The following is a 27,419-nucleotide window of genomic DNA, read 5'->3' on the forward strand; positions in this document are numbered from 1 at the left end:
ACTCTGCAGTTCTATTAATTATAAAAGACATCTGTCTCTGACAGCTTAATGTTGTCAGGTTAGCTTCACAGGCCTATTATCAAATGCTGCTACCTATAGGATCTGTTTGGTTTATTTTTGCTGCAGTTATAATTAAATATTTAATATCTGTAAAAGAAAACTTCTTTTATAGAAGAATAAAACATCTATTGACATTATTTATTTACTGTTAGGTATTATTATGCATTCTTTGATGATGATTATTCATAACCATACAATACTGTATCTGATGAATAATAAATATAAACAAAGCTGACTTTTAATAACTAATATAGCAATTTATAAGCATGAATGGATATATACATTTAATTTATCAACACTGTGCACTTTAAATGAGTAATCATATAGCATACATTTGTATATAAACCTTAATAGTTCACACATATAAATTAGTAATTAAGAGGATTAGATATGTATTGGTTATTAATTAGGCCTTAATGAAGAATAACTGGGTTAATATGAATTTATTATGCCAAATTAATTAAAGAACAGCAGGAACTCATTGCTATAATACCTCAGTGTGTCTTACAGAATGGTTGAAACCTGAACATTAATTCTAATCCAATATTTCATAGGATTTGGCCTCATCTACTTTTTTCCGCTCTGAACAATAAAATTGATTAAACCTTTAACCAATGTTTGTTCTTTAAGAGAAGGTATGTACTTGCAGACAATGGACTGGGACACATTATTGGGAACATATAGATAGAAATGATCTGTCCATGCAAGTTAGAGAAATTGACATTTAAATTTGGAACACTATGCTGGCTTTGTATTTGGGCATTGACTATTAATATTTTGTTTGATCGTTTTACTCTCTTGTATTTCTTATCTGTGACATGATTGGTTCATTTTCTCACTGTACGACACATGGAAACCACTGGGCTATGTACTGTTTGTATGTGCTTGTTATTTAGAGAGAAATGAAACCTGTCAAAATATTTGACTGTGACTTTTTGTGTTGTCCCTAGATTTGACATTTCACCATTAGGGGTGTCTATGGACATTCCAGTTTTGTAGTGACGTTTCACTGTAAAATTACTGGCTTATGATAGTCATTAACGGCAGATAGGCTGCTTTGATATTGGATTTTATCTATGGATTTTCACGTGTAGTATGGATTTGTTTTAGTGGAAATATTGAAAATTTAGAGGAATTTGAATAAGATAAATAAAATCAAGATGGCTGCAACATCAACAGTGAAAGCGAATAGAGAGCTTCAGATGGTAAGATTCTTAATTTGGGGGTTCAGGGTGGGAGGGGTTGGGTGGGTGACATATTATGAGTCATATGATATATGCTTTATAACTTATAACACTGACTGTTATTCACACAAAATGTGTATGCACAAATAAGAGACCCTAATGAATTCTCAGTGGACATCCATTGTATTGGAAGTATATATGTACCTTTGGTCAGTAATAATTGTTTAAGGAAGATTTTTTTATTTGAAGATTTTTCTCAAGTTGCTGTGTAAGATCATCATTAACTGTAAATTAAGAATGAAAGTGTTCATGACTAATGATTCTTGGGGATAGATACATATTACATTCTTTGGGGAAAATACATATTTGGAGATGATATCAGTGAATGACCGAAAATAAATTTTTATTTAATCAATTGTCTGAATGTTAATTTCTGAGGCAAAGGCTCTATAACCATGCAGTTGTTACTGGAGCACCTAGATGTAATACACCATGAAAAAGCAAATTTAAAACTTTAATTCATGCTTTGTACTGTTTTTAATTTTTTTTTTTTACAGAAATTGTAATCAAATTAATTAGGTATACAGACTTTTGTATGACCGGAGTGTGGGAATGACTCTGTTTACATATCAGATAAAGACAGCATTTACATTGGGATTCATGCCTGAATTCAGATATTCCCTTTAACTGTTTGTGACTTTATATTTAATATGCTCTTGTTTTTGAAAGCATCTGTCAGAAAAGATCTCCCAATTCATTTAAGTTGGGATCTAATCTCAGATAATCTGGACAAAAAACTGAAGATTACCAGTTTTATTACATAACAAAATTGTTTTTTTTAAATGTCTGTGTGTATAGTAGAACAATGTTTACATGTATTCCTGAGAAACAAAATAGACCTATTGATTAACAGTTACAAAGTAAGTGCTGTAAAGTACAATGCTGTTTGTGAGAAAAAAATCAACTCTATAAATATCTACTATTCATATATCCCCAGTGGTGGATCCACTTGAAAGGGGGGACCCAGCAGGTAGGGGGTGCCTTAAGGCTCCCAGTGGGTCCAGGGCAATGCCTTTGGCGGGGTCCTAAAGGACGACCCACTGGAAGCTCCCAGGTTTTGAGTCTTTTTGAAATGGTTTTGTAAATTATTTTAGCTATGTTTTGATAATGTATATAAAGCAATATCTAACAACAAAAAAGAATTTATTCCTCTTTACTAAATTTTGAGTCACAAAGGGGAAAGGAATGGACCCCCAGTCTAAATCCACCAGTCATCCCATAAGATCCTGTTAGTGTAATAAAACTACAAAGTACATGTACCACACCTAACCATATCTTGCCTTCAACATTTTATGAAGATATATAATGGAAAGCGAGTTGAACATCTGTGAATATTAACTACTTTTCATGAATTCTCGTGATACACTAAGTTGGTCCTTATCAAAATTGTATCAAATTGATGTTTTCACTATTTACTGTAAAATTCTAAGATTCAGATATGATGACCCAGACTTCTTCCAGACACTGATGGTAATTGAAATACAGTGCTGTTATATGTAAATGAACTAAGGTTGTAGAAATTGTTTTGAAATAAAGAAGATTCCACTTCCTGATCTACAAATTACACAAAAGCAATGGTAGCTAGAATATATATATTTTTGATTCCTTATGTTCATTATGTAAGACAGACCATTTATACATATATATTATTATAACAGTAACTTGATCTGAAGAGCTGTGTCATGTTTCGTTGACAGGCGCGGATCATCAGATCAAATGAGACGCAAAGCTTTGAGTGTGATCTGATGATCCGCGCCTGTCAACGAACGTGATATGGCTCTTCGGATCAAGTTACTGTTATATTAAATGATAAATTTATTATATACCCCTTTACAAGTTCTAGCAAAATATAATAAAAGGAAACTTTTTGGATCAATTACATGACTTTTTATCCATCAAACAAACCACTTTGTCAAGGAATGTTTTGATGCGCGAGAATGAAAAACGTCATTTATCTGTGCATGTACTACATCATCATTTCAGAGAGGGGTGATATGGATTCAGAAAACAGCACTGAATGTGGTGATCTGGAATGTCGGATCACACCGTCACGTGATTACATAAATTCAACAGTAAAACTGAGTGATAAACAGTCGGGTATATAATAAATAACAAGGACATGGCAAAAATGTTCTATTTCTATTATTTTGGGCAACTATACATGGAAATTCAATGTCCTAATTCCTTTAAAATTAGAATTTATCAAAATTCAAAGAAATTTAAGTAACACGAGGTTTGATTGTTAACAACTTTGACATATGACTTGAGTGGTTATATATGTACACACAATTTAAGGTATCACAAATTTGTTGTCTAAAGGTCTCTGATATATGTTCTTATCCAAATCTGCATTGTCCATCCAGATCTCAGTTCAACAAATTTTGTCACTCATAAGGCTTTATTTGAAGATAGGCTACATTGTAATTCTTAAAGATTGAAGTATTGACTTCTATACAGAATGTACATAGCCATTCTAACACACTAATCCCAGGAATACAGGGTTCTCGCTAGGATTTTGCTAACTTGAGTCCCAGGACTCAAGATTTCTGAGAAGGTTGCGTCCCAGCTAAATTTGATGCGTCCCAGAAAAATTATGTTGAGTCCCAACTATAAATTAATGCAGTATCCTTCCATCCAAACATCAATAAAAATCTTTATCATTTTATCAGTTTGTTTTAACGCAATATTAAACATATTCAAGTATATAAACTGGTAATGCATTCAAGCCATATTCTAAAATACACGCGTAATCAATTGCCATAAAAATAACTTGGTGTTTATAAAGCTAAAATTAACTGTTGCATAATCAAGTAGTACCCAAAAGTTGACTGTATACAATCACAGGTGTCATGTGCAATGAGGCGTAACTAATCCTGTCGGTCGTCTGCACTGGGTGAAATTCACGAGATAATCAAGCCGTATTGTGTATACAAGCAGTAATTATGGTTTCTACATGTAGATAACACTCAAGATTCAAAAGTGTTTTTTTTTAAAAAAGCTGCAGTGTGTTTACAGCTGTCGGAGTTTTGCATGTGACACTATTATGACTATGGACTAATAAACATGAAATATCTTGTGATCAATCCCTGTTTAAAAAAAAGAGAAATTAGTACAAGAAAAGTTGTTCCTTGTATAAACTTTATGATAGTTACAGGAAGGTTTCGATTAAATATTTCTTTGACAAATCCTAACATCTAAATTCCCCGTTTTCGAAATCACCCGAATTTTCTCGCTAACGAGGACGCGTCCGATCATGAGTCCGCGGACGCATCGTTTTTAAGAACCTTGCGTCCCAAGTAATTTCGCTGCGTCTAGGACGCAGATTCTTGCGTTAATGAGAACCCTGGAATATCGTGAGGCTCATACACCTTAATTCAACACACAAACTGTCCTTCTGTAAAAACCATTCTGGCCCAGATAAAAAAAAAGGACTGGCATTCTGCAAGTGACAGAGCAGCAGGGAGATTTTTTTCGTATGTTAAAGTATTGATTGTCATTGTTAAACTGTCAATATTGAAAAGTCTGAAATATTGAGAATAGGGGAAAAAATGGCTTACATGTGTACACAAAATCAGTGACAGATCAGCGGGATTTTTATTGGCCTAATCAAAACTAATCATTGATTATTGATAGAAATCTTAACTGATTGATAAACTTTAATATACTATGTTGACATTAAAATTTTTATTTTATGTACTAATTTGAATTGAGTGAAAATATATGACAGTTTAATCTGCATTACACAAGTGTTTATTATATAAGAGCACCTAAATTAAAATTGTTAGATGTTAAAATATTCAGAACTTAATTCTAAGAATAATTATATTTGTTAAGTTTTCAGATATATTGTACATATATATAAATCACCCCTTATGTCCTTGTCAAAGAATTTTTATTTATTTTTTCAAGTTTTACAAGTTTCATATCTGTTTATGAACTGCATGAACAGAATTTGCTTTATTTGTTTTGTATATAGCGTTAAAAAAGAAAAACCCAAGGCCATGTGAAATTTCAATAGGGTTTGTAAAGGTATTCATGGTTTGACAAAAAATTGCATTGTATTTTGCCAGAGTTTTAGTTTACTCTACTTAGCCGGCGAAAAACTTCAAAGAGCAGAACTGAAATTGCTTCCATATACATGTATATGTCAATACTTGTTCAATCGACAATACCCGCGCCAGTTGTATATTTCAGAAGCACATTTAAATATAAGAGAGAGAAAAAATGAGTAAATTATATGAAAATGGCAACAAAACAAAGGCATTTGTGTTGAAAATTTGAAATTCACATATGCACTGCATCTGAAAATAAAGGTATAAGTCCTTAATATAATTTATGTGTTTGGTATACATGCATTTCATAATGGAAAAAGTAAATGCCAATGTATTGAAACATTTCAGATGTTTTGGTATAGAAATGTCCTAATATTTCCCAGTGTAACGAAAATTACATGATGTGATGAGTTGCTATACTCATAATAAAGAATACTGCGGTTTTATAGTTATTTTATTGAACAATATATTTCTGTTTTTTTCATTGTTGAGCCAGACCATTTGACAAATTTAGATGATAAACAAAATACAGATTTTACTAACAATAGGATGAGGTAGCTGTTCAAGAATTTACAAACCAACAAAATAGTAACTTTTGTCAAAAACATGAAATTTGACCACCTCAAAAATTAAATGAATTAAATCTCAAAATGAATCATTTTTGCGCAAAGTAACACAGCTTGGAAATTTTCCTGTTTACTTAATACACGTTTTTTCCTTCCAGCAAAAGCTGAAGGAGGAGAGGGAAGCAAAGCGAGCCCACCTAGATGAGCGCCACTTCTACATCCTACAGACTGTGGCGGACAGCCTCGGTCTGGAACTCTCAGAGGTGGAGGATGCCATATTGGAGGGAAATCAGGTGTGTAAAGGAATAATTAGAAGGGGGAGGGGGGATAGTGTCCTCAGAGATTAGCTGGAAGAGTTGTTCAGTGGAGGACCAGAAATCAGGTGCATAAAGGAATAACTAGAGGGGGGATAGTGTCCTCAAAGATAAACTGGAAGTGTTGTTCAGTGGAGGACCAGAAATCAGGTGTGTAAAGGAATAACTAGAGGGGGAGGGGGTAATGTCCTCTCAAAGATGAACTGGAAGTGTTGTTCAGTGGAGGACCAGAAATCAGGTGCATAAAGGAATAACTAGAGGGGGAGGGGGTAGTGTCCTCTCAAAGATAAACTGGAAGTGTTGTTCAATGGAGGACCAGAAATCAGATGCATAAAGGAATAACTAGAGGGGGAGGGGGTAGTGTCCACTCAAAGATGAACTGGGAGAGTTGTTCAGTGGAGGACCAGAAATCAGGTGTGTAAAGGAATAACTAGAGGGGGAGGGAGTAGTGCCCTCAAAGATAAACTGGAAGTGTTGTTCAGTGGAGGACCAGAAATCAGGTGTGTAAGGGAATAACTAGAGGGGGAGGGGGTTGTGTCCTCTCAAAGATGAACTGGAAGAGTTGTTCAGTGGAGGACCAGAAATCAGGTGTGTAAAGGAATAACTAGAGGGGGGGGGGGAGGGGGTAGTGTCCTCTCAAAGATAAACTGGAAGAGTTGTTCACTGGAGGTCTAGAAATCAGGTGTGTAAAGGAATAACTAGAAGGGGGGGGGGGGGGGGTAGTGTCCTCAAAGATAATCTGGAAGAGTTGTTCAGTGGAGGATAATGTGTAAGATCATCAGTTAGGACTGTGCTGCATAATCCAGACAGAGTATGTATAAATGCAGTCACTGGGCCATCTGGCCACCAAAATGTATAGGAATCGTGACAGTTTATATAGTAAAGAAGTGCTCATTTGAAATGTTAAAGAATCTCAGTTGAAGTGAATAACACCTTTATAATACATTAATTTTTAGATGTAACAGTTATAGGCTATTACTTCCTACCTAGTATCTTAGAATTTGTGTGTAACAATGTCATTGGCTAACAAATGCCCAGTTTTGCCACCACCATTCTGATCTGTTTCCCTTTGGTTGTAGATTGAAATGATGGACCAGTTTCTGAGTCCAAACAGTGTGAGCCAGCTTTTATTTTACTACCAGGAACCAGAGCATGTTGAACCAGGTATGGTGTCTCCATAGCGATAATAGTCTGCAGTGTGGCTAGTCAAAGTGTAGAAAACAAATGTATCAGAAAAATCTAGATGATCATTTAATGGATCTGATTGTTATGTCAGCCCTGTCTATCATGCAATATATTAGATGCTAGTAATCGACAATGAATTGATTGTATATCGCACAGTGAAATAAAAACTATTATTAGTTACGGTAAATGATACTGCACCATTAGGTTGGTGGAAGTTCTGGTTGCGTTTTGATTTTTGCAGCAATTTTCTTGTTTTGACTCGAAATTCCACACATATTTTTTTTTTATTCCTTCCAGTGCACGCAGGAATATACATTCCTTTATCAAACCGAAGACGAGAATCAAATATGTGTACGACTCAGTCGAGTATTTTTTTGTGAATTATCACACTAAAAAATCAATAATGTTTGAAATGTCTTTTCACTGTTAGCGTTTGTGAAAAAAATATTGATTTTATACTAATTCATGATTTCTATGACCAAGCAATTTTTCTCCCTTTTAATTTCTGTGCAAATTTATGTAATAAAGGACTACTTTGGTTTTCTAAGCAGCGTGCAGAGTGAAATTTGTATGCACTTCGGTGATGGGATTGAAGCTTTGGGATTGGGCAAGAGAATTTTCAAAACTTATTTCTCAGTTATTTTTTTTTCCACAGAATACCACGGTATTTTAATGTAGGTGATATTAAGAAATTTGAAGCATTTTAAATAAATTTTAATTTTAAACTACTGTTAGGTCGAGTTGACATGGAGAGGCGCATACTAAGATACCAGGGTTTGTGTTGTGGGGTTTACTATGTAAAGATTACCATGGTTACCACATATAATTTCTCTAGCTTTAACCAAACATTTGACCTTCTGACATTTCAGTGGCTGTTGGATTTCATATTCCCCAAACTGCCGAGTCAAGGAAAAAAGATCAGAACATTTGTATGGTTCTCTCAGTCTTATAAACCCTCTATTTTCTTGAGAGCTTTGATATGGACTTTTCAATTAGTCACCATTTATCATTGTGAAATTCCAATTTATGCCACCTTGATTGGCAATTTGTCAATTCTTTGGCCCTTTAATGTATAGGTGTAAAAGTAATTGGTATTTTTAGATATAAGTGAACAAGAGGCTTTTGAGGCTAAGTGTAACCTGTGTGAAGTCCATATCAGGGCCCTTTTTTTCTCTTAAGTATAGTCAGAGTATAGAGAACTTCTCAGTTATTATGTTTTTTTTTAATTAAAAAAATATCCACCACCGCTTAGATTGAAGCTTTCACTCTTACAGTATAAATTTATGTTATTGAGTAAAATGTATCAGTATACTTACTTACTTACTTGATATGAATATCAATATATTTCATTTTGAGTAATGTAATTAAATTTGCACAAGCTTCATCTTAAAGCTGCACACCTAACTTAATTATATATATCCTTAAATGATTTCATATTTAGAATCTCTCTTCATTTTCCACTAAATAATTTTTCTATTTATCTATTCATGAATGAACATTTTCAATATCTCTTGAAAATTTTCCCTGAATGACAATTAAATTTGTCATCTATATAGCCACAATAGCTTCTCTCACTTTTTTCATGCAAACATTTACCCAGAATTTTAAACTTTTGTACTTTTAATTGATTTTTAGATTGATTATTAGAATTTTTTTTTGGTCACATTAAGTGTTTTGCAATTTTCACTGTAATATAGCTAGCAGATATTATTGATGTATACTAGTTTTGCAATTTGGATTGAAAATGTAGTTTTTACTCTAGATGTGAAGTATGTTTTGACATGCACATTTATGTTGCAGCATAAACAGATATCCACATGGAATATACATATAGCAATAGAGTGCATTAACATATTATGCCATTATTTTTAACGTAGAACAATGCACGTGGCCTAATGAGTTCATGTATGTAAGAATATTATGTCAGTTAGAAAATAAGTATATCTAATCCTTCTGTTTGTGAATACATGTGTTATGAAACTCATTGTGGTATTGAGCCAAAATTATTATTTAAATGGAAAGTTTTAAATGGAAGCTAGGAAAAAATTGAAAAATTATATATTATCAGCATAATAACTCCTCCATACATTTATCATTACATAACTATAAATACCTGGAAATAAAAAAAATAAATCAGTAAAAAAAAAAAAAAATAAATGCTTAAAATTTATGATGCATTAATTTTATAATGAACCACAACTATTGTTCAAATTAAAAAAAATCTGAATGAAATATATCAGTAGTCTGTGAACTTATACAGTACTTTGATTTTAATAGTGGACCATCTGAGAGTGGGTCCCCCACAGCCTAAAGTCTCCAAAACCTCCAAACCAAAAGTATTTGTCACCAATGGACGTGACACCCCACTGAGAGGGGTAGCCCTGGTCTTCACAAAGGTGGCCGAAGCTGACGTCACCATTACAGATACCAATATTATGAAGGTAAGGTTACTGAAGAACAATTAAAGAACCTAAAATATACCACTATCATGAAGATAACTTTACAAATACCAATGTCATGAAGATAGGCTTCCAGATATCAATATCGTGATAGTAAGCTTACAGATGTATATGTACCAATGTCATTCATTCATTGGTAACTTTATGGATACCAATATCATCAAAGTAACATTATGGATACAAGTATCATGAAGTTATTACCTTATGGATACCAATATCATGAAGGTATTACCTTATGGATACCAATGTTATTAAAGTATACCAATATCATAAATAGAACCTCAAAAATACAAATACCATGAAAGTACAACCTTATGTCACCGGGTTCACAGGTGCATGAAAGTCAGTCAATATATCGGGTCTCAATAGCTCAGTGGTTAGAGCGCTGGCAAGGTATGCCAGAGGCCCTGGGTTCTAGTCCCGGTTGAGACTTGATTTTTACCACCTGTGACACTTATCATGGGTACCAATATCATGAAGGTATAACCTAATGAATACCAATATCATCAAGGTAACCTCATAGATACCAGTATCATATATATCATTTAGGTGTAGCGCTTCAGAAATTCTAGAATTTTTAACCTATTTTTTACCTTAGGTCCAATTTTAGTCAGGTTTTGACTCCAAATAATAAAGTATACAAAACCACTCACAATTTGTTAAATTTCCTGTTAAACCTCAAAGATATAGAAAATGAATTCAGAGAGCATGTACAAATGATTGTTTATGTAGATTTACATGTCGCTTATTTGTGTTGACAGGAAGTGACATTCACTCGCCTTGACACCAGTGGGAATGGAAAAAATGGCAGTGGACTTCTGCATGCTGTGGAGACTCTTCTGTCCTCCATTTTTATTCCTGCCCTGAAGAATCTGGACAAAGGATGGGGTGCCCTAGGTACACCCTCTGGTGAACAAGTCAGACAGGACTTCCTTAACACGCTCGACTCATTTGTCTCCGTCCTTGTTGGTGAGTACTTATACAGATTTTTGTTCATTTGATTGTTTGCATGTTTCATTACATGTACTGGTAAATGAATTGTGAATTTGTGTAGACTGACGAAGATTTTTCACCCTTCAAATATGATTTTATTGACTCTATGAATTTAGAAAGGTATTGATGGATAAAGACAATTCATACTTAGTTTTTTTGTGGTATGTTATATTGTTTCTTTGATTTTTTTTAAGGTGCACAAGAAAGTTTGGAAGAGAAGGTAACTCTTAAGCCATGTGAGACCTATGACCTTTCCAAGATCCAGACACCAGCCGACTATCAGGCAGTGGCCAACAGCTCTGAGGCCCTGGAGGGGATCGAGAACACTATGAACGTCTGGCTGAAGCAGCTTGAACAAGTCCTGGCTGAGAGTGAGCAGATGAGGAAGGAGGCAGACGATATAGGACCTCGAGCAGAGCTGGATCACTGGAAAAAACGCATGTCACGATTCAACTATCTCCTGGATCAGATCAAAGGGCCCGACGTTAAAGCTGTTCTGGGTGTTCTGCATGCCTCTCAATCAAAGCTTATCAAGGTAATTATATAGTATATATCTACTGCTCACACTTAATGCAATAAACATTAGATATAAAAGTAAATTTCATGAAGTATTTGATGAAAAGAAAATATATAGTTTGAACATTTATTATGTATATCTAGCACGTGAACTTGTCTGTTTTATTCTCTCCATATGTGTGAATTTATATGTTGCAGCAATGGCAGGAACATGACAGAAGAATAACTGATCTGGCCAATGAGGCCCGAGATAATGTTAAGTTCCTGTACACCCTAGAGAAATTCTGTGACCCCCTTTACAACAGTGACCCTGTAAGTTCACACCCCACACTATGGATTTCTTTTTTGTAAGAACTGTATTCTTTCTGGATAGGAAGTGCAAGACTTGGTTTTTAGCTCTACTGGTCAGAGACCAGAAGAGCTTATGCGATAGTAAGGTGTCCGTCGTCCGTCCATCTGTCTGTCTGTCTGTCCGTCTGTCCGTCTGTCTGTAAACAATTTTTCAAAACACTACTCCTCCTACAGTTTTGGTCCGATTTCAATATAACTTGGCACACAAGTAGACTACACTAAGATACATAATTTAGTGCATCGGTTTTGGATTTCGATGGACGGTGTTGCCATGGTTACTAAAAATAGAAATTTCTGTGAAATTCCTTTAAAACGCTACTCCTCCTACAGTTTTGGTCCTATTTCAATATAACTTACCACACAAGTAGACTACACTAAGATACATAATTTAGTGCATCGGTTTTGGATTTCGATGGACGGTGTTGCCATGGTTACTAAAAATAGAAATTTCTGTGAAATTCCTTTAAAACGCTACTCCTCCTACAGTTTTGGTCTGATTTCAATATAACTTGGCACACAAGTAGACTACACTAAGATACATAATTTAGTGCATCGGTTTTGGATTTCGATGGACGGTGTTGCCATGGTTACTAAAAATAGAAATTTCTGTGAAATTCCTTTAAAACGCTACTCCTCCTACAGTTTTGGTCCAATTTCAATATAATTTGGCACACAAGTAGACTACACTAATATACATAATTTATTGCATCGGTTTTTGAATTCAATGGACGGTGTTGCCATGGTTACTAAAAATAGAAATTTCTGTGAAATTCCTTTAAAACACTACTCCTGCTACAGTTTTAGTCTGCTTCTAATATAATTAGGCATACAAGAAGACTATACTAAGATACATAATTTATTGCATTGGTTTTTGAATTCGATGAACAGTGTTGCCATGGTTACTTAAAATAGAAATTTCTTTGAAATTCCTTTAAAACGTTACTCCTCCTACAATTTTGGTCTGATTTCAATCTAATTTGGCACACAGTTAGAATACACTAAGATACATAATATGTATTTTTTTTTTTATTTGGGGGAATGGTGTTGTCATGGTTACTAAAAATAGAAATTTCCGTGAAATACTTTCAAAACGCTACTACTCCTAGTTTTCATTTGATTTCAATATAGCTTGTCACAAAAGTAGACTACATTAAGATACATAATTCTATTTATTGTTGCATGTTGCAATGTTTCAAATCCAAGTGCTACTTTTCTTTTGTTATACAAACAGACCAGTAGAGCTACGGTCTCATCAGAGACTTCTGGTACATTATAGGTTGGTATGTTGGAAGGCATCCCTGGTCTGATCAATGCTATCAGAATGATCCATTCCATCTCCAGGTATTACAACACTTCAGAGAGGATGACATCTTTGTTTGTCAAGGTAAGAAACCATAATTTTTACCATATTACACTCTGAATTTTGACTTGCTTTGTTTTGAAGTAATAGTTCTTATTGAAAATGTGAAAAATAATTATGAGATTGAAACCTAAATGATTTTTTTTTTGCCACAGATTACCAATCAGATGATCACAGCCTGTAAGTCATACATCAGCTGTCAGAAGACAGAAACTGTCTGGACCCAGAATCAAGCAGACGTTGTCCGTAAACTCAACGACTGCATCAAGCTGAATGAAGAGTACCAGCGGTGTTTCCATAAGACCAAGGAAAAGCTGGAGAAGATGCCTAATGAGAGGCCATTTGAATTCTCCGAGATGTACATCTTTGGAAAGTTTGACACCTTCACCAGGAGGCTAAAGAAAATCATTGAAATGTTTGAGACCATCTCCATGTACTCCCACTTATCTGAGTCCAAAATTGAAGGTATGTTGTTAACTGGTATTAGCCACTTTTCTGTATTGAGTGTATTGCATTGCATTCCATATCTGTCATCCATTGCTTTCAGTATTATTCATTGATATTTAAGCAGAAAATAATGCAGACTTTGAATTTCTGTATTTTTTCAGGAATTGAGCAGTCTGCAACAAGATTTAATGTCATTGTGACAAACATGAAGAAGAAACCGTACGATTTCTTGGATCAAAGGAAGCAAGAGTTTGAGGTGGATTTTGATGAATTCAAGAGGATGGTGGCTGAACTTCATGTAAGTGTCAAATAACTTCTACTGATCAGATAGAAATAAGATACAGGTTTCATCATTTTTATCAGTTGTTTCAGCTGTTGTTGAGTAGAATGTTTAATATTTCAGCAAAACATCCAGTTGTTTATGGACCAGAAGTTTGAGAGAATCGTTAGCACCACCAGAGCTCTGGTTCTGCTCCAGAGGTTTGAGAAGCTGAATTTACCAGGTCTGGGTATCTATGATAAGTACCAGAGAATTCTCAGTCACTATGGGAAGGACATTGAAAATGTGTCCAAACTGTACCAGAAAAACAAGAATGACCCACCAGTGGCTAGAGATTTGCCTCCTATTGCTGGTTAGTAAAGCTGAGTTTATGACAAGTTGCTGTAAGAGGTTGTTCTTTAGCATCATCCTTAAAATATGGTCTTCTTTCAGAAACATAAAAAATGATGATTTTTGAAGAAAATTGAGAAAAGATTAATATTCTTTCTCAAGTTGTCACTGTTTCTGGTATTCTGAATATGTCATGAACAGGGTAATATATTTTTTTTCAACTTTACTAAACAGGAAAAATAGCTTGGGCCAGACAACTGTACCGCCGAATTCAAGATCCCATGGAGGTTTTCAAACAGCAGGGGAAATTACTGGAGATCCCAGAGGCTAAGAAGATCATCAAGAATTTCAACAAACTGGCAAAAGTTCTGCTGGAGTTTGAGATGTTGTACCATAGAGGATGGCTTAGACAGGTATGAAGCATCAAACTGTCTTAACAGACCTACTTTTTGCGCATCACATTTTATGTGTTATTGATAAGAAAACATTCACATTTGAAGTTTTTCTTCTTATTGCTGAAATTTTCATGTGCAATATTTTTCTTCTTGCAGATGGAGGCTGCTAGATCTGGTCTGCAGGCTTCACTCCTGATCAAACACCCAGAGACTGGAGAACTGTTTGTGAACTTTGACGCTCAGATCCTGACCATGGTGAGAGAGACTGAGTGCATGGCCAGGCTTGGACTGGAGATTCCCCCACTAGCTGTCACAATGAGAGCCAAACAGACAGAATACAAAGACAACTACAATGCACTCCAGGTAGCTGTCTCAATATCTGAACTCTGTAAACTTGAGTTTTGGTCAGCTTTTTGCTAGTGTCACATATGGCATGTTATTTCAAATAATCATGGACTAACCATTTAAATTGGTAGATGCTGCTGCAAGAGAACAAGAGAGTAAGAAGCAAGATCCCAACAGCATTTGAGAGCTTGATGGGTCCACACATCAGCAAAGTAGACAAGAGATTGGAGCCTGGCCTTAACAAGTTGTCCTGGACTTCCCTCAACATACAGGACTACATACAGGAAGTGTACAGTGTGTTGGGTGAGCTGGAACTGCTGATGGATCGTGCCCACGATTTGATGGAGTTCAGAATCGATGCTGTTCTGAAGGAGATGTCCACCACTAAGCTGTGCCAGCTACCAGAGGTTGAACCTTGGCTGTGTGATGCTTTCCTGGAAAACACCCAGGTACACAAATAAGAGTGTACCATATCATTGAAAATCAACTTTATTGAGAATGAAGGGGAAAATAAGTTCTTTTTCAGTATATTAAACCTTTTATGAAGCATTGCAAGAAGAGCAGAATAAGTGAATGAAGGGAAATAACTCTGTTTAACAGCAGTTTTTTGTATTGTAGATGCTGTGTGCAAAAGGAGCAGTCGCGCTACAGACGAAGTCTCTGGTGGTGGAGGAAGCAGCCAATGAACTGATCAACATGTTGTGTCCCGCTGATATGGAGGAGGAGGAGGAAAAGATAGGGATGGAGGAAGATGAAGGTAAAAATAAAACCAAACTCATAATAACAAATATCAGTCTCTTTACATCTATATAAAATATATTCTTAAAGTAAATGGTAAAATTATGTTTTAAAAAAATTGAACCAGTAGTATGTTAAAAACACCAGCCTAGTGGTACCTTAATAAGTACAACTCTTAGATTTCATAGAGTACTTATAAATTTTGTGATTGTCAATTTAGATGAACAACGAAGCCAGGCTGGTAGCCCCACTGGTTCTCAGGGTGCTAGGACCAGCAGCAGGAAATCACGACCGGTGTCCTCAAAAGCTAACCTTGTAGCCAAGAAGAAACGAGAAATGAAAGAGAACATCGAAGAAGCAGCTAATGAGCTGTTGGCTCACTTCAACCACAGGAACCAGGATGCTCTTATGAAGGTCACTAAGAACACTCTGGAATCTCTACGGAAACGAATCACTTCCAGCTCCATGGTCCATTACCTTGGTAAGGATTTTAGGTTTATTTTTTTAAATCCCAAATTTCTGCCGAAATATGGCTGAAATATTGCTGACTCGGTGTTAAACAATCAATCAATCAATTAAATCCCAAATTTTTCTCAGATTGCTGACACTGTTTGTTGATGTTTAAGCTTTTGAGTACTTTATATTCTAAAATAATGTATGCTGAAACAATTGTAGGAGATTCTGGAAGCTTTGGTGATGCTAAGAAAGACAGTGGCCCCTTCTTTAAGACTTTTGCTACACTGGCCATTCCAAACATTGTCATGCAGCCTGCTTTGGATGAAGTTCAACAGACCGTGAACAAAGCTGCTCAGATGATTATTTCAGTCAGCAAAGGTGTGGCTAAATGGAGCGAGGAAAGAAAAAGACCCCAGAAATCTGCAGCAGAACGTGAGCATGCTGTAGCTGCTGAGCGTAGACAGAGTGTAGTCAGCGCTGCCTCTGATGCTGCAGGAGAGAAGAAAGAAGAAGAGGCAGAAGTGAAGAACTACACCATTACCCAGCAGGCCAAGAACTACTTCAAAGCTGTATCTGAGAACAAAGAGGTCACGAAACTGGTGTCTCTTTTGTCCACCTCCATCAACTCCACAAAGAAGGTAAGCGGGTAAAAAAAAAAGAAACGAATGGTTGAGGGTGTCCTTCTGCAAAGAGAGATAACTCGTAAATGAGTACAGCTCTATGTTTTTCTTTTACAAAAATTTTCATCTTCCACTTTCGTGATTTTGCTTCAAATTTTACATCAGTATGGCATACAAAATTTGCTTGAATTTCATGTTATATTTTCATTTTCCATTTCAAGCAGTTTTATTAATATTGGTTGACATTTTTACAGGAGGTGACTACTGCCTTGGACAGATTTGCTGGATATCATCCAATCTGGGAGAAGGACAGGGATGAGGACTTGGAGGAGTTCAACAAAGAGGACCCCAAACTGTCAGAATACGAGGCCAAAATCAAACACTACGAGGAGCTGGAGGTGGAGATCAATGGACTGCCAGAGTTCTATGATGTTGGACCTATTGCCTTGTACACAGGTAGGATGGAAAAATTTACAGTTGTGGTATGGTAGGGTTTATAAGTAAAACGTTGGCATACATTAGTAAGTTCGCTAAAATAAAATGAACAGGAAAACTGGTTGTGAGACCTAAAAATTTCCATGTAAATGCAGTTTTCCAAGCTTCTCTGATTTTCTTCATGAATTCATCATTTTGCATACAGTCATCACGTTTGCAAAAGGATTGCAAGAAAATAATCAAGCATCCATTTTCTTTTTTTTAAAATAGAAAACCTGAAGCTTGGTTTGACCACAGAGACCAGAGCCTGGAAGCTCCATTATGGTAAGGCCTGTAATCAGAAATACAGCATGGAGATGGAGAGAATCTTCACCTTTATTGAGGACCTCACCAAACGTCTGGCACGTCCCCTCAAGGACCTCGATGACATCAGGTTTGCCATGGCAGCCCTCAAAGAGATTCGTGATGATGAAATCAGGATAGACATGTTGATTGGTCCAATTGAGGTCAGCTTAATCATAAATAAATCTGATTTATGAACATTAAGATATGTCTGGATTGGTCATCTGTCTATAGAATAAAAAAAGAAAATGTATCGTGGTAAAAAGGAAACAATATTCTCTACATCTTCCCATTTACAAATGCATTTAACATAGCTGTGTCTAGGTTTCTTTTATTTTAATAGTTTTAGCTTACTTAAATTCTGTTATTTTAGGAATCTTATGCCATGTTGATCAAACATGACCTGCCAGTAAACAAGGAGGAGACAGAGAGATGTGACACACTGCGTTACTCCTGGGAGAAACTTCAGGTCCAGACTTCAGAAGTTCAGACAGAACTTCTACAAGTACAGCCCCAGTTCAAGGAGGAACTCATCGAAAATGTCAAGATCTTCAATACTGACTGCAAGAACTTCTATGAGAGTTACGATACAGTAAGGAAAAGTTTCATTTGGAATCATTTCAAGATGAAATTTTGTAAATGGATAATTTCAACATAAGGATATCTTATATAGAAAAAAAAAGTTTCTGCATCTTGAGTTTATTGAATACTGTATTGAAAGCTTTTGCAATGAAGGTTGGGCTTGTAAAACACCTTTTTACAGTATTTTGTGGCTTGTAACATTGTTCTCGGATATTAATCATCATTTTAACATTACAGCAAGGACCAATGGTGGCAGGTGTACCCCCTCGCGAGGCCTCTGACAGACTGGTCATCTACCAGAACAACTTTGACGTCCTCTACAAGAAGTTTGTCACCTACACAGGTGGGGAGGAACTGTTTGGCTTGCCTGTGTCAGATTACCCCAAGCTCGGACAGATTAAAAAGGAGCTCAATCTGCTTCAGAAACTGTACAACTTGTACAACAATGTTCTGGAAACTGTGCATGGATATTATGATATACTGTGGACTGACATTAATATTGAGAAAATTAACAATGAACTTTTGGAATTTCAAAACAAGTAAGGCTTTTGAATGGAGAACAAATTATTTTTAGCAAAATGAGCATAGAAATTATGAATATTTTGAGTATATATCAGAGGATTATTTTGATCAATGAAGAAAAATTTATATTTTTGCCCCCCCCCCCAATTTATAATCAATTATTGAACATCTAAATATAGATCATATGCTCTTTCACAGATGTAGAAAACTCCCCCGTGCCTTGAAAGACTGGCCTGCCTTTGAAGATCTGAAGAAAACAATCGACAATTTCAACGAAATGGTGCCTCTGCTGGAGTTGATGACTAACAAAGCCATGAAGCCTCGCCATTGGAACAGAATGGCAGAGGTCACAGGTCATGTGTTTGATGTTGAAAGTGATAACTTTGCTCTGAAGAACATTCTGGAAGCTCCACTGCTTCAGTTCAAGGAAGATATTGAGGTTTGTATTTATCTAAATTTCATATAATTTTCAAATAATTTGGCAAAAAAGTTAGGACAGTTTGTAGAGAAGGGTTAGACAACTCTATTGAAATTGCCTTCTTTTCCAGGATATCTGTATCTCAGCTGTGAAGGAGAAGGACATTGAAGCCAAACTGAAGCAGGTCATTGCAGACTGGAACAATAAGGAATTCACCTTTGGTCAGTTCAAAAACAGAGGAGAGCTCCTACTCAGGGGAGATAATACATCAGAAATTGTATCCCTTATGGAAGACTCGCTCATGGTTCTCAGCTCATTGCTCAGCAACAGGTATTAAAAGACCTCAACATCGAAAGTCATAGTAGAGCAAAAAACTGAAAAAAAATTAATTTTCCTGAAAATTTGTAATTATAATAATCTTTTGTCAGTGAAGTGTTCAATAACAATGGTAACACAAACTGAAAATAACTTCATTTTTGCAAGTAGTACTATACGTCAAATAGATATTATCTATTTGACATATAGTATAAAGTTGACTATTATGTCTACTTTAGGAAAATAAGACAGGTATTATCCACAGTATTGACTGTTGGTTGTTTTGTGTAGGTATAATGCTCCCTTTAAGAAGAATATCCAGTTGTGGGTGCAGAACCTGACCAATTCCTCAGAAATCATTGAGAACTGGATGACTGTCCAGAACCTGTGGGTGTACCTTGAAGCTGTATTTGTTGGTGGAGATATTGCCAAACAACTGCCAAAGGTAGAATTTTACTCCTTGTTGGTTATGTCCAGAGAGACACAGAATCCATGAAGAGTTCATGTTAAATGATATTTTCTACTTTCTTGACTTGAATAGGAAGCCAAACGATTCAGCAACATTGACAAGTCCTGGATTAAGATAATGACCCGAGCTCATGAGACTCCTAATGTTGTCCAGTGCTGTGTGGGAGATGAGACCTTAATGCAGCTGTTGCCTCATCTTCTGGAACAACTCGAGCTCTGTCAAAAGTCTCTCACTGGGTAAGACTCAATGCCTTGTGGGAAATAACTGGGAACAAAGAATTATTTCCATGTGTATGAAGAAGTGGTAGTTTGGTTTTTGGGTATTCAAGTAAAAATTTTTATGAAATTAATTTATTCTTTATCTGACAGATACCTGGAGAAGAAGCGTTTGTTATTCCCTCGATTCTTCTTTGTGTCTGACCCGGCTCTGCTTGAGATTCTGGGACAGGCCAGTGACCCACATACTATCCAGGCACACTTACTATCCGTGTTTGACAACACCAAAACAGTCAAGTTTCATGAAAAATTCTACGACCAGATTCTGGCCATTTATTCTTCAGAAAATGAAACCATTGATGTAAGCTTCTCACAATGTAGTTTTTTGTTTTTTTTTTTAATTTTTACTCACTTAAAATGAATTATTTGAAGACAATAATCAAGGTTCAAATTTTTTTTAGGTTGGAAATATTTAATTGTATAAGACAGGGTACTCTTTTTAATGATCAGGAAACTAAGTATTAATTTTGTGTAGATTTTAATTTTTCAATTGACCTTTTACAGCTTGAGAAGCCAGTAAAGGCGGAGGGTAACGTAGAGAGCTGGTTGATGTCCCTGATGTTGATGGCTCAGAAATCTCTCCATGGTGTCATCCGTACAGCTGCCATGTCCATTCAGGACAGCAGCTTCCAGCTTCTGGAGTTCTTAAACATGTTCCCTGCTCAGGTATATCTCTTTTCAAATTTTTTTTTCCCTTAAAACAAAATAAGGAAAAGAAATTCTGAATTCACTGCCATAATTTTTCTCTTGGGAAATAATGATTACAAATATTTCACAATTTTTTTTACCTGTGTTAAGAAAAAAAGGAATTTTAAAGGAAATTTCTCTTTAATCTTTTGTCTTGATTTTAGGTTGGAATTCTGGGAATCCAGATGATCTGGACTCGTGATGCCACGGAGGCCTTAACCCATGCCCGTTATGACAGGAAGATCATGCAGCAGACGAATCAGGCCTTCCTGGATCTACTGAACATCCTCATCAACCAGACAACACAGGAACTCAGTAAAGTGGAGAGGACCAAGTTTGAAACTCTCATCACCATCCATGTCCACCAGAAGGACATCTTTGATGACTTGGTATGTATTAATGAGTTGATCTCAGAATTTGATTTGGAAAAATTCATTTTTACATTCTTTACATATTTACAATTTTGAATATCACTTTTTAAATGAATTTGCATAAATTTTTACAACCTGTGAAACTCCCTACCTACCTATATAGGTACATACAGTACACTTGTACTAAAAGCAGACAGGAATCTGATATTTATCTATTTTATTTATGTTTTAGTGCCGCAATCATGTGAAGTCCCCCACAGACTTTGAATGGATGAAGCAGTCCAGATTCTACTTCCTGGAAGACCAAGACAAATGCCTGATTTCTGTAACAGATGTGGACTTTATTTATCAGAATGAGTTCTTAGGCTGTACTGAACGTCTAGTCATCACGCCTCTCACTGACAGGTAGCCCCTCAAATACAAAGAGAGATTTGTATTCTCATTTATATTATTTAACTTATTCAAAGTATTACTTAGTAGCAGTGAAATGATAGAATGATTTCATTTTCTCTGCTTCATTAACATAACTTGTCTTGCAGATGTTACATTACTCTGGCCCAGGCCTTGGGAATGTCAATGGGCGGCGCCCCTGCAGGTCCTGCAGGAACAGGAAAAACAGAGACCACCAAAGACATGGGCCGTTGTCTTGGTAAATATGTCGTCGTCTTCAACTGCTCCGATCAGATGGACTTCCGAGGTCTGGGTCGTATCTATAAAGGTCTGGCCCAGTCTGGATCCTGGGGATGCTTTGATGAGTTCAATCGTATTGACCTACCTGTGCTTTCTGTGGCTGCTCAGCAGATTGCTATTGTGTTGACAGCAAAGAAAGAGAGGAAGAAGAACTTTATCTTCACTGATGGTGACAATGTGTCTCTCAGTCCTGAATTTGGAATTTTCTTGACAATGGTACATCTTTCATTTTTTCAATCTTGACAAAAAAATCTTTTATGTATGTACATGTATTTGCCATTTAGAATGTTAATATTAATTTTATGAAAATTCTTTTGCAGAACCCTGGTTATGCCGGTCGTCAGGAGTTGCCAGAAAATTTGAAGATTAATTTCCGTACAGTAGCCATGATGGTTCCCGACAGACAGATCATCATCCGTGTCAAACTTGCCTCAGTCGGTTTCCTTGATAACATCACACTGGCCAGAAAGTTTTACACTTTATACAAACTCTGTGAGGAACAGCTTACCAAACAAGTGCACTATGACTTTGGTTTGAGAAACATCTTGTCCTGTTTGAGGACATTGGGTACTGTGAAGAGACAAAACAAAGATGACCCTGAAGCCATGAGTGTAATGAGAGTATTGAGAGACATGAACCTCTCTAAGCTTGTGGATCAAGATGAACCTCTCTTCTTGTCCCTGATCAATGACTTGTTCCCAGGAATTACACTGGACAAGGGAGGCTACCCAGATCTAGAGGGCGCTATTGCTCGCCAGATTGAGGATGCCAAATTGGTTGCTCATCCTCCATGGACACTCAAACTCATTCAGGTGAGTCAACAACAAAATATACTAGTAATTCTCACAAAATTAAAGCAACTGAATTAATTATCACAGTATACTCTCTCTACTTTATTTTAATTTACTGGGATTTATTCTGTTTGATTTCAAAGAAGATAAAAAGAAACTGTGCCATTATCAATAGAATTTTTATTGATGTCTACAGCTGTTTGAGACCCAGCGAGTAAGACATGGTATGATGACCCTGGGACCCAGTGGAGCAGGAAAAACCTGCTGTATCCATGTCCTGATGAAGGCCATGACAGACTGCGGAGAGCCCCACAAGGAGATGAGAATGAACCCCAAGGCCATAACAGCCCCTCAGATGTTTGGACGTCTTGATGTAGCCACCAATGACTGGACAGATGGTATCTTCTCTACCCTGTGGAGGAGAACTCTCAGAGCCAAAAAAGGTAAGCTCTGATTTAGGATTATAGTCTGATTGAAAATTCAATTCTTCAAAATGTTTATAACTTGTAATTAATACATTCATGTGACAAAGAGGTAAATTTGATTCTTTTATTATCCCTACAAATATAAATAATGGGAAAAAAGTAAGCATATTTTTTCCTGCATAATTTGATGTTTAGAAATGAAACCTTTATCCTTGTTTAAGGTGAGCACATCTGGTTGGTGTTGGATGGACCAGTAGATGCTATTTGGATTGAGAACTTGAACTCTGTACTGGATGACAATAAGACCTTGACCCTCGCTAATGGAGATCGTATCCCCATGGCTCCCAACTGTAAGATTATCTTTGAGCCCCACAACATTGATAATGCCTCCCCTGCCACTGTCTCTAGGAATGGTATGGTGTACATGTCCAGCTCAGGACTGGACTGGAAGCCCATTCTTCAGGTAATGACTGTAGTGGAAATTTCATTTGATAAATTGAAGCACATGTAGTTCAACTGTAATGGCATTAAATCTGTTGAACTGATATTTTTCAAGGTGAAAACTTAATATTCTTGTCATAGACAACTTTGTTTTGAAATTTGCATTTTGTATTCCAGTGCTGGTTGAATTCAAGACCAATCAATGAACAAGCCATCATTATGGATTTGTTTGAGAGATCTTTCCCCCTGTTGTTGCGCTATGCTGTACAAAATTTGACATTCAAAATGGAGGTCCTCGAAGCCTTTATCATCTCTCAGGCCTGCAAACTTCTGGAAGGACTGATTCCCTCAAAGGATGACAAGGATACTGGAAATGTGAGTCAATCTCACTATGAACATTTGTACATCTTCACTCTTATGTGGACCATTGGTGCTTTCTTGGAGTGGGATGATAGGATAAAGGTAGAGGAGTTCCTGAGGAACAATGATGAAATCACTCTGGATTTACCACCCACCAATAAGGAGGCTGATGAGACCATGTTTGATTACATGGTTGATACAAATGGTATGTGGATCATGTTTGGCTAAAGTAGAAAAAGCAATCACAAAGAATGCAACATATATATTTTGAAGTGCTATATATAGCACAGAAATGATGTTAGCGTGAAAACTTTGCTATGTCATTTTTTTCCTCTCAAAAACTTAATTATTGAACAATTATATAGATTTATCTTGACTCGAAAACAAGTAAAACTAATGTGAAGTAATTCTCGTTATATATTGTTTGAAGGATATGCAAAATGAATAATAATTTGCAATGCTATCATCATGAGAAAATTATCTTGGAGTATTTATAAATGAGTTACTATACCACTTGAGATAATTAATTTTAAATATTTTGGTTACAGGCTCATGGCAGCACTGGAGCACCAAAGTGGAGCCCTACCACTACCCCACCGACAGCACACCCGAGTATGGCTCTATTTTGGTCCCTATGGTTGACAATGTCCGTACAGAGTTCCTCATCAAGGCCATTGCTAAGCAAGAGAAGGCTGTCCTTCTGATTGGAGAGCAGGGTACAGCTAAGACCGTGATGATCAATGGTTACATGAACAAATATAACCCTGAGTACCATCTAGCTCAGTCCCTCAACTTCTCCTCTGCTACCACTCCTCTCATGTTCCAGGTCAGTGTCTAATGTTTCATATTTCATCTACAAAAACAAGAGAATTAGATTTTGAACATTTCTTTGAAGAGAAGGAGATGACCTTCAGTGAGGCAGTTCAAAAACATCTTTTTGTAATGCTCTGAAAATTTGCTTTGATAAACTGAACTGTTTTATAGTTTTTTAAAAAATACCTCATTTTGATCTTCACAGAGAACCGTTGAGAGTTATGTTGACAAAAGAGTGGGCAGCACATATGGACCTCCTGCTGGTAAGAAAATGACAGTTTTCATTGATGACATCAACATGCCGGTGATTAACGAGTGGGGAGATCAGATCGCTAATGAAATCGTGAGACAACTGATGGAATACAAAGGTTTCTACAATCTGGAGAAACCAGGAGACTTCACCAATATTGCAGATGTCCAGGTACAGTACAGTATATCTATATCTGATAAAGAGTGTCCCTCCCCATTTTCAGAGAGTAGTTAAACTGGGAAATTTTGGCTCCCTTACATTTTTTCCCCTTTTGCCCTCGTCTTCAGTGGGCAATTTGAAATTGGGCAGATTCAATGGAAAAATAGTTGTATCTCTTTAAGTGCAATTGTGTCTGGGAGAAAATAACACGGGGCAAAATTTACCCTGTATACAGTAAAACATGCTTATAATGAAGTGCCAGAGACAGATGATTTTGATTCATAATAAACGTAATTCGTTATATCCATTAGTATCACAATAAGTTTAAAGTCATGGGGAATGAAAATCACTTTGCTGTAAGTGTCAATGCATTATAAGCGAGTTAGCTATAAGTGTGTTTTACTGTATGTTATTTACAATTCAGTGAAGATTAATTCAATATGTTCGTAGGAAATGTTTAACTACTGACATGTGTAGTAACACCTTGTTTGATGTTACAGTTTCTAGCTGCTATGATCCAGCCTGGTGGAGGCCGTAATGATATCCCTCAGAGACTGAAGAGACAGTTTGTCATCATTAACTGCACTCTTCCCTCCAACCCATCCATTGACAAGATCTTCAGCTGTATTGGATGTGGCCATTACATCAAGGAGAGAGGATTCACGCAGGACGTCATCGACATGACAGCTAGACTGGTTCCCATTACAAGAAGACTCTGGCAGCTTACAAAGGTTGGTTTTGAGGAATGTGCTGCCATAGGAACAATTAATTGGAGAAAAAGTATTCAGATTTCTGACTTAATATTCCCAGTATCTAACAATTATTTTCTTTGAATTGCAGATAAAGATGTTGCCCACTCCAGCCAAGTTCCACTACGTCTTCAACTTGCGTGACTTGTCCAGGATCTGGCAGGGCATGATCAACACAGATAATACTGTGATCACGTCCTCAAAGGAAATTCTGTGGTTATGGAAACATGAGTGTAGCAGAGTCATCGCAGACAGGTGAGTCATGTGATCAAAAAACTAGAAATGAATTCGACTTTTATGAATTTAAAAATACACAGAGAATATGATTTAACTATTTGAAATGAAATTCAAAATCATGAAAAAGTATGAATATGATTTGGATCACTTTATATTATATTTATTTATTGATTTATTAATTACATATCTTTACTATCATTATGATTTTTTTATGGACGAAATGTTGATGTTAAAATTATGTTGGCTAGATTTACAAACTTTGAAGACCTTGCATGGTTCAATAAAACCATGATTCGTGTCATCAATGAAGAACTCGGTGAAGCACTCGGAGCAAATGTTGAGTCTACTCATTACTTTGTGGACTTCTTGAAGTGAGTTAAGCAAGCAGCCACTCTTTGGATTGCATGACCTCTTGGTGGCCTCAACCTGGCTTTCTCCCTTTAGCTTTTTTTTTCTTCCATTTTGGTTGAGGCTTGCACTTCAGAAGAAGATTGGGCTGCTGTGAAGCCTGCATCTACCACCGACACAGCGATAGCTTCACCTTCTTTTTTTTCTGTTTTAGTTTTCTTTCACTTCAATTTTATTTTTTTTCTACTAACACACAAATGACAGGTTTACAACAGCAGATGATGCACAATGGTTTGAGAAAACCTTGTTGCGAGTCATAGGGGAAGAGATGGGGGAAGATAATTTAGAAATTGTCAGACCCACTTACTACTTTGGAGATTTTATGAGGTACATATTTTTTTAGTTCAGAAAAATCATACATTATGATAGGGTTACTGAAGAAACAACAAATAAACAGACTTGAATTCAATATATGTGTAATAAAACAAACATTTTCAAAGATTTTGTTGTATTGTACAGTCTCTGTAGTTTGCATAACTGTGTCCATTGTAACTTATAATTTGAATTTACCCAGAGTTGTCAAAATCTTCCTTGATTGTTTTTAATACAAAACAAACATGTAAAATGGTGCATAGTTTGTCAAGAGGAGAAGAAAAAAATTAAATTTAAAGAAACAGTACCTGAAGTGAAAGTAGGAAATGGTCTGAAATGAATGAAATCAGATTAATAAGATTTAAATTAATATTAGATTAGCAGGGTTATAAGAATATCCAGAATTAGAATAAGAAGTGCCATTTATAGATTGCCAAACTTAAAGGCACATTACCTAATTTTGAGAAGATGTTTGAGAGGCATATTTAATACTAAAATCAACATGTAGCAAAGTTTTCAGCTTCTATGAAAGAGTTTGGGTAAGATTTCAATAAAAAAAAACTTTTTAAATTGAATAAAATAACCATTTTCTTTAGATGTGATGCTTTTTTAGAATTAAGTAGAAAAAATACTTTATTTTTCCAGCTTTGGGACTTT

General features: G+C 36.1%; 1 protein-coding gene across 1 annotated transcript in view; it reads left to right on the forward strand.

The window, feature by feature from the left end:
* Positions 1 to 27,419, forward strand: part of LOC133205642 (dynein axonemal heavy chain 5-like) — a 72,047-nt gene that overhangs the window by 28,663 nt on the left and 15,965 nt on the right. The window contains exons 2-40 of the mRNA XM_061341488.1: positions 6,081 to 6,215; positions 7,316 to 7,400; positions 8,291 to 8,350; positions 9,699 to 9,862; positions 10,642 to 10,849; positions 11,068 to 11,408; positions 11,588 to 11,701; positions 13,017 to 13,124; positions 13,256 to 13,565; positions 13,709 to 13,845; positions 13,951 to 14,179; positions 14,392 to 14,570; positions 14,709 to 14,915; positions 15,029 to 15,346; positions 15,516 to 15,654; positions 15,856 to 16,116; positions 16,311 to 16,729; positions 16,966 to 17,167; positions 17,417 to 17,652; positions 17,862 to 18,080; positions 18,308 to 18,609; positions 18,791 to 19,031; positions 19,141 to 19,340; positions 19,617 to 19,770; positions 19,867 to 20,030; positions 20,163 to 20,370; positions 20,574 to 20,735; positions 20,921 to 21,145; positions 21,360 to 21,532; positions 21,667 to 22,033; positions 22,138 to 22,629; positions 22,805 to 23,051; positions 23,255 to 23,496; positions 23,652 to 24,039; positions 24,383 to 24,660; positions 24,853 to 25,068; positions 25,557 to 25,787; positions 25,897 to 26,060; positions 26,655 to 26,777. Coding sequence (XP_061197472.1) covers positions 6,081 to 6,215; positions 7,316 to 7,400; positions 8,291 to 8,350; positions 9,699 to 9,862; positions 10,642 to 10,849; positions 11,068 to 11,408; positions 11,588 to 11,701; positions 13,017 to 13,124; positions 13,256 to 13,565; positions 13,709 to 13,845; positions 13,951 to 14,179; positions 14,392 to 14,570; positions 14,709 to 14,915; positions 15,029 to 15,346; positions 15,516 to 15,654; positions 15,856 to 16,116; positions 16,311 to 16,729; positions 16,966 to 17,167; positions 17,417 to 17,652; positions 17,862 to 18,080; positions 18,308 to 18,609; positions 18,791 to 19,031; positions 19,141 to 19,340; positions 19,617 to 19,770; positions 19,867 to 20,030; positions 20,163 to 20,370; positions 20,574 to 20,735; positions 20,921 to 21,145; positions 21,360 to 21,532; positions 21,667 to 22,033; positions 22,138 to 22,629; positions 22,805 to 23,051; positions 23,255 to 23,496; positions 23,652 to 24,039; positions 24,383 to 24,660; positions 24,853 to 25,068; positions 25,557 to 25,787; positions 25,897 to 26,060; positions 26,655 to 26,777 — 8,648 coding nt within the window. The remainder of the gene's footprint in view (positions 1 to 6,080; positions 6,216 to 7,315; positions 7,401 to 8,290; positions 8,351 to 9,698; positions 9,863 to 10,641; positions 10,850 to 11,067; positions 11,409 to 11,587; positions 11,702 to 13,016; positions 13,125 to 13,255; positions 13,566 to 13,708; positions 13,846 to 13,950; positions 14,180 to 14,391; positions 14,571 to 14,708; positions 14,916 to 15,028; positions 15,347 to 15,515; positions 15,655 to 15,855; positions 16,117 to 16,310; positions 16,730 to 16,965; positions 17,168 to 17,416; positions 17,653 to 17,861; positions 18,081 to 18,307; positions 18,610 to 18,790; positions 19,032 to 19,140; positions 19,341 to 19,616; positions 19,771 to 19,866; positions 20,031 to 20,162; positions 20,371 to 20,573; positions 20,736 to 20,920; positions 21,146 to 21,359; positions 21,533 to 21,666; positions 22,034 to 22,137; positions 22,630 to 22,804; positions 23,052 to 23,254; positions 23,497 to 23,651; positions 24,040 to 24,382; positions 24,661 to 24,852; positions 25,069 to 25,556; positions 25,788 to 25,896; positions 26,061 to 26,654; positions 26,778 to 27,419) is intronic.

Source organism: Saccostrea echinata, unplaced genomic scaffold (assembly GCF_033153115.1).
Source record: "Saccostrea echinata isolate AGI-Se365-2 ecotype Australia unplaced genomic scaffold, CSIRO_AGI_Sech_v1 ptg000054l, whole genome shotgun sequence".
In the NCBI taxonomy this organism is placed as follows: Eukaryota; Metazoa; Mollusca; class Bivalvia; order Ostreida; family Ostreidae; genus Saccostrea; species Saccostrea echinata.